General features: G+C 49.7%; 1 protein-coding gene across 1 annotated transcript; it reads left to right on the top strand.

Moving 5' to 3' along the window:
- Nucleotides 1-371: 371 nt before the first annotated feature.
- LOC127192066 (myeloid cell surface antigen CD33-like) lies at nt 372-7,231 on the top strand. Its single transcript, XM_051149403.1, has 7 exons — nt 372-408; nt 477-854; nt 1,138-1,416; nt 5,156-5,242; nt 5,507-5,590; nt 6,374-6,452; nt 6,922-7,231. The coding sequence occupies exons 1-7, from the start codon at nt 372-374 to the stop codon at nt 7,040-7,042; spliced, it is 1,065 nt and encodes a 354-aa protein (XP_051005360.1). The 3' UTR covers nt 7,043-7,231.

The raw sequence follows: 7,231 nt of genomic DNA, 5'->3' as shown, positions 1-7,231 counted from the left end.
TTTTAACCTGCCTGTTCCCCTGCATGTCAGAAGAGGGCAACAGATCTCATTCTAGATGGTTGTGAACCACCATGTGGTTGCTGGGAATTGAACTCAGGACCTCTGGAAGAGCAGTCAGTGTTCTTAACCTCTGAGCCATCTCCCCAGGCCCCAAGTGGAAGTGTTTTATCTTCAAGTTTCCTCTGAAAACATACGAGCAGGAAGTTCCTTCTCTGTGGTTAGCTGCTTTCTGTTTGATTTCATTACTGGACTTCCAGTGTGGTTTCTTCTCAGTCCTGTGACACCAAAGCCCAAGACTCTCACCTATGACCTCGGGCTTCGACCCTCCGGCTCCTCTTAGTTGTAGGAACCCAGGACCATTTCGCTGTGCTATGCTGTGGCCATCGCTGCTGCCCCTGCTGTGTGTAGGTGAGTGGGGGCAGGGCTGGGACAGGGGCTGATGGGACAGGATCAAGACACTTCTCATTTCTTTGCAGGGTCCGTGGCTCAGGAGCAAAGATTCCAGCTGGTGGTGCCCAAGTCAGTGACAGTCGAAGAGGGCTTGTGTGTCCATGTGCCCTGCAATGTCTCCTACCCATCCTATGGGCCCAATTTTGGACATGTCTTTGGCTTCTGGTTCCAGGAAGGGGCCAGATTACAGGAAGTCCCTCCAGTCGCCACAAATGACCCCGAACAACTAGTGCAGAAGGCAACACAAGGCCGATTCCATCTCCTTGGGGACCCACAGAAACATGACTGTTCCCTGGTCATCAGAGATGCACAGAAAAAGGACACAGGAGTGTACTTCTTCAGAGTAGTTAGAGAGCCTTTCTTGAAATATAGCTACAGAGAAAGGATGTCACTGCATGTGATCCGTAAGCAATGAAGTCACCCGACAGGATCTTAAGAGCCCACAAGACACTGTGTGTGTGTGTGTGTGTGTGTGTGTGTGTGTGTGATGTCTCTGTGTGTGTGTGTGTGTGTGTGTGTGTGAGATGTCTGTGTTGGGAAACCTGTACCTCAGTCTGCGTAGAGCCTGTGGAACAGATGCTGGGCTGTGTGAGGGAAGATGACTGTTCTGAGGCAGAGTCTGCCATCCAGGGGAGCATCTCAGTGTCTCTACCATGGCTTATATCTCTCTCCCTCTCCCTCCTTCAGCTCTGACACAGACTCCTGAAATCCTTATCCAGGGGACCCTGGAGGCTGGCCATCCTAGCAAGCTGACCTGCTCTGTGCCCTGGGTCTGTGAGCAGGGGACACCCCCCACCTTCTCCTGGGTGTCAGCTGCCCATATCTCCTCGAGTCCCAGAAGCACAAATTCGTCAGTGCTGACCCTCACACCTCAGCCCCAGGACCATGGTGCCAACCTCACCTGCCTGGTGACCCTCTCTGGAGCAGGTGTCACTGTGGAAAGGACCATCCAGCTCAATGTTACCTGTGAGTGTTGCATCCGGGAACAAGGGCCTGCGTATAAAGCAGGAAGGAGTCTGTGGTGGCTGTGTCTTGGTGGCCTGGCTATGTGTGGGTGCTGGAAACACACAGGCCCTCTCTTTCTGACTCTATGCTGTCGTGGCTAGTTATCAGAAGTCCTATCTTGTCTCTCCCTCAGCTCAACTTGATGGTAAGCGTCCTTTCTTCCAGCAGTGAAATTAGCTAATTCAAGACACATTAAAGTATTTACATGCAGGTTTATTGGGAGGAGCTCTTGGTGGGCTCACCAGTCCCAAGGAATGGGTCCAGGGAAGCTGCCATTCAAGGGGAGACAGAAAATTAGGGGAAGAAAATGTGTGTGAACAGAAAAAAAGAGAGAGGGCACAGGAACCAAAATGTCTAGGTTACATTGTTTGACTCAGATACGCTTGATAAGTGCCCCCCCCAGCCTGTCTGAAACCCAAGAAGGATAAATTATAATCTAAATGGCACATATATGAATTAAAATGACATGGTCCACAGTCACTACCTAGACAGTTGTCCCACGCTGGCTCTGGTGGCATAGGCCAGTAGGATTTGCTGAAGAAAAGCAGAAAGCTTGAGAAGGAAAATGTCTGGGTTATATAGTGAAGATTCTCTAGGGGAGGGGAAGCCCTTGCGCCTGGGCTGGAAAGTTCAGGGTACAGGGTGGGATACAGCAGCCAACCTCTGTACATGTAGGGACTGGGAGATGCTGGGAGAGACTGGAAGCCAGGTCCACCTTGTTAAAAAAAAAGCTCTTCAGCTGCTTGTCCCTGATCTGAAGGCCAACGTCCCAGCCTTTTGTTGATAATCAATCTATGACTACTTCCTGCTGACATTTGGGGCATTGTTATTGGGGTGGGGATGCAAAGGCTGGAACATTGGCCAAGTCCAGGAAGAGCAGGCTGTTTCATTGCTGTGTAGGGCCTTGCTAGGAAAGCACAGGCCCAGCTGAAGCTGTCTGTGAGGATTCATTCTGCGTTCCGCATTCTGCATTCTGGATGCAGATCTCGAGGAAACGCCTGGAGCTGGCAGAGTGCTGGGACAGATACATGTACTAGGGGCAGAAGACGAAGAGCTTAGAGAGAGACATTTTTTTCCTCTAGGCGTACATTCAAAACTTTTAGGCCCACAGTCTAGTTGGGGGTAGGGGAGTCTCAGGACCAGGGAAAGGAGAGTAGATCTCAAGCCTAAAAAGGAATAAAAATTCCTTTTATATACCTTAAATCACCTTCTTATTACCATTGAAGTTTTTTTTTTATACATCCTATAACCTTCATAGCTTGCATTTACCAACCTTAAATCACCTTCTTAGACCCTCACTTTCTTATATCCGTGTAACTTAGGTTTTCCTAGATCCTCGTAACTTACATAAACTTTACATTTTTTACTAATTATTCCCCATGAGATTCAGGGTAATGATTACTGAGAGCAGTAAAGTGCATTCCTTTTATATAAAGGAACAGTGAAAAGTTGTTTCTTTTACTAGTCTAGTCTTTAAACCCATCAGAGACCTGAGAGGGATAAATTATAATCTAAATGGCATATATATGTTAATTAAGATGACAGAGGCTAGTCCATAGTCCACTACCTAGATGGTTGTCCCAGGCCACTGTGGTCTTCATGGCACCACAGAGGGAGTTTGGCCATCAGGCCCAGAAGACGAGAGGTTTTTTTCTGTGGAGAAAGAACGTGGGAGAGACTGACCTCATCTTGTTGTCAACAGTGTGGGATAGTGAACTGTCTGGGCGTCTTCTTTGTCCACAGCTCAGGCTCGGCCCTAGCAGTGGGGGAGCCACCAAGGCAATCTGCCCAGTGGTTAGAGTATGGTCATCCGTGCCATTGTGCCCATAGCTTCTTAGAGACCTTGGAGAGTTACTGTGAGGAATTGGGCGGCTCTGTCATAGCAAGTTTAAATATCTTAAAGTGTCATATTCAACAGATCTCTGTCAGACTTGAGGGCTAGCACCTATTATACATATCTGAGTTAAACAATTTTTTTGTCTGCTTTTGGATATCTGATCTAAACTGTAACTTGTAAAAATGAAACAGGAGCACTTAGCATGACTTTAAGTAGACTTCTGAACATATGAAAGGATTTGATCATAATTTTTTTTGTATGGCTTAGTTTATCCATACAGCTAAAGTTTTAAAGACAGAAATTATATTTGGCTGTCAACAGGTACTGAACACATTTGGTAGCCTTTAGTTAAGATGGCAGTGAAGCTATGACTCTTCCACAACAAAGATGTCGGCCAGCTGTGTGGCTGCCCTTAGTCAAAGTAGCGGTGAAGCTGTGGCTCCACCCTCGTCATCCCAAAGTCAAGATGGCAACCAGCCATATGCTGTAAGCAGCAATAGTGGGCAATTAAAAAAAAAACCAGCCCGTTCTGTCACTGCCACCTTTGGCACTGCCACCATTGCACAGACAGGAGGGAGATGGGCTTGACGGCACCTGGAGCAGTGAAGGAGGGAAGATGTGAGAGAAAGGCTCCCAAAAAACATGAACAAATGCAGTTTGGATAGAGGTTTAGACCCGCTGGCACCCTTGTTCCCAGACTTTCCCAGAGACTGAAGGCTACACTGATCCTCGAATGAGCCCTAAACCACACTCTAGCCTCTGAGAAATGCTGTGGAATTCTGTCCTCAGGGGGACTTTGGAATTGCCTTGTTGGTTTTACATTTATAATTTCACTTTATGTAAATTCATCCAGTGTTAAATTCAGCAGTACATAATCCTTTCAGTAGCAGATTCATCACTAACAACTGCCATATAATAGGGAGCACCATGGGACTCCAGAGCCATTGCGTGTCCCAAGAGACAAACCTTGAGTCTACAACACTGCCACTTGCTGTGCTCCTCTGGCAAACGTTGACCTGCTGTGGTCTCTGTGCATTTGCCTCATCTGCACTTTGCACATAAACAGAAGCCATAGAAAATGTGGCCTTTTGATCTGACTGATGTTTCCCCGGCATCCTGTATTCAGGTCTCACCTCTGGCACACAACAGAATTGCATTCCTCTATATCCTGAACTCAACCCCAGTGTTGCGTAGACCACGTTTGCTCATCTGCCTATGGGAAGATGAACTCTGGAGTAATGTCTGGGCTGGGCTATAGGACCCAGGCTTGGGGAGCCCATGTTTTCATTTGAGGGTTTGTCCATCTCTCCTGGGCACGCAGCAGGAGGGAGATTACCACCAGGGAGACCGTTATTCTGTTTTTCCTTCTCACTAAGCATCCAAAGACTTCCACAGTGGTCACTTCCCAGCCTCTCTGGCAGCTCACAGGAGCTCCACACATGCCACATTCCTGCCAGTGGCTCACGTCCTTCTTAGGAAGACACAGCCTGTCACTGTGTGCTGAAATGTCCTACTGCAGTTTTCATTTGCACTAAAGTGACAGTAAAGAACAGAGAGGTTTTGTGTGCCCCGCTGTTCATTTGCATAGTGTCTGAGAAGTTCTATTTTAATATCTTGCTGTTGTTTATGTATTGATTTGTTTGGATTCCTTGTGATGTGGGCTGGGAGAGATCGTTCTGTCTGCTGGGGTGTTGACTCGTCACAGCTATGACATCAAGTAAGCTTTTCTATTCAGTGGGTTTTGTTTTTTAAACTCTTGACATTGTCAGTGGAGAAACCAAAAATCCAAGTCCTACTGAGAGAGGAAGGGCTTGGGCTGTGTGGTTTCCAGGTGAGCCCAGCCCAGTGCATTTGTTTCTGCAGGGAAATCAGGTCAGATGGCAGAGGTGGTGCTGGTGGTTTTGGGGGAGGTGGCTGTCAAGCTCCTGCTTCTTGGGCTCTGTCTCATATGTCTCAGGTGAGTACTGCTCCTGGGATAAAGAGGCAGCCCCGGGAGGATGGGAATGGGGTGCGTGTGAAGGGATCTGCACAGAGCAAGTGATGCATGGGTGTGGAGGTAGGGGATTGCACGTGGTCTAGGTGTCTGTGCTCAGCTCTGGTGCGTTTCAACAACGAGGTGGCGGTGCTTGGGTATGGCTGTCTCTCTCTCTCTCTCTCCAGTCTGTGGCCAGAGCACAGTGGCGGGGGCTGTTTTACACAGACTGAATGCCTCAGTTTCTTCACTTGGTGTGATATTCTCCAGGAAGAAGACAGCAAGGCTGTCAGTGAGCACGAGCTGTGACGATCCCATCAAGGTTAGTCACGTGGGACCCATGCCACATCTCCTTCATGTCCTCCATGTGATGCTGTAGTGTGGCCTGGTTCAGGCACCCATATCCGCCCTGAGCTGTAGTGTGGCCTGGCTTAGGCACCCACATCCGCCCTGAGCTGTAGTGTGGCCTGGCTTAGGCACCCACATCCGCCCTGAGCTGTAGTGTGGCCTGGCTTAGGCACCCATATCCGCCCTGAGCTGTAGTGTGGCCTGGCTCAGGGACCCATATCCGCCCTGAGCTGTAGTGTGGCCTGGCTCAGGGACCCATATCCGCCCTGAGCTGTAGTGTGGCCTGGCTCAGGGACCCATATCCGCCCTGAGCTGTAGTGTGGCCTGGCTTAGGCACCCACATCTGCCCTGAGCTGTAGTGTGGCCTGGCTCAGGGACCCATATCCACCCTGAGCTGTAGTGTGGCCTGGCTTAGGCACCCATATCCACCCTGAGCTGTAGTGTGGCCTGGCTTAGGCACCCATATCCGCCCTGAGCTGTAGTGTGGCCTGGCTCAGGGACCCATATCCACCCTGAGCTCATCTTCCTGCTGGTCCCATCTCTGTCCAGAGCCCAGTGTGGGTCTCTTTTGCTTTTTCCACCCCTCACTCTGTGGAACACCCCCTAGTCTCTCTCGCTCCCTGCTTCAGTCCACCTTTACCTCTTTCTCCACATGACTCTTGTCTTTCTTCTTCCCTCCTTGCTTTCCATGGAGTGTGCTTTATTTTCTTCTCCTTGTGAAGATCATCAGAATCAGAAATGTTGCAGTAAGCTAGAGTCAGGATATGCCCCGCGTTTTTATAATCACTGCCCATCACCAACAACATATGTTCCTGTGTCTCCAGGTTGTTCTATGCCCCTGTCTGTGACAGGCACCTCATGCCTTGTGCTAACAGCACTGCCACGGAGTCTCCACCACATGGAGACCCACAAGCAGAAACTGGGCTTTGGGGAAACTGCTGTTCTTTTGTCTCTCTCCGGTTTACCTATGTGGCAGCCACGTTAGCACTCACATTTTCTTTTCTCAATCTGCTTCCCGTCTCTGTAACATCTGAGCCAGTGCTTCCTCTCTACAGTGCTGTCCTCCTGTGGACCCAGTGCTCAGTGTACAGGATGATTCGGGCACATCTAGGATGGAGCAGAGAGCACTAGGTGGGTGAGCTCACCCATACCGATGAGTGGCTGATGTGTTCAGAACCCTTCCTGGGAAGAGAGTGATCAGTGCCTCAATATGATGAATGCCCTGCACAAACCCTCTTTGTGTCACTGAGTCTCCCCCCCCCACCCCCCGTGTGCCCTGCCATGACCGCGTTCTTTCCTCCCTGTACAGGCTCATCAGTAAGACTGCAAGGTGCACAGCCACCCTGAGAAGCCAAGACCCCAACAGAAGGACTGACCTTAAGAACAGAGCAGTGTTGCTGGGGCTTTTTGGGGGTCCTGGTTGGGTTTAGGAATAAAGACAGAAGATGCCTGCAGAGTAAAAGGCTGTTAGCCTTTTTGCTGGGAGCAGTCCTTCAGGAAGCCATCTGGACTTGACCTGACTTCCCCGCACGCACCGTGCAGCTCGCTCCACTCTGAGTTCTTGGCCAGCTTCCTTCTCCCTTGCACCAGCATCACCTCTTTATTCATCCAAAGCCTCT

Source organism: Acomys russatus, chromosome 7 (genome assembly GCF_903995435.1).
Source record: "Acomys russatus chromosome 7, mAcoRus1.1, whole genome shotgun sequence".
In the NCBI taxonomy this organism is placed as follows: Eukaryota; Metazoa; Chordata; class Mammalia; order Rodentia; family Muridae; genus Acomys; species Acomys russatus.
Note: the sequence above shows the minus strand (reverse complement) of the source record. Positions and strands in the feature narration are given on the sequence as shown.

Excerpts from the sequence above, each read along its gene's own strand:
- LOC127192066 (XM_051149403.1), top strand. The coding sequence starts at position 372 with ATGCTGTGGCCATCGCTGCTGCCCCTGCTGTGTGTAG. Across the intron at positions 409-476 it reads GCTGCCCCTGCTGTGTGTAG|GGTCCGTGGCTCAGGAGCAA; the intron begins GTGAGTGGGGGC and ends ATTTCTTTGCAG. Across the intron at positions 5,591-6,373 it reads TGACGATCCCATCAAGGTTA|GATATGCCCCGCGTTTTTAT; the intron begins GTCACGTGGGAC and ends AGCTAGAGTCAG.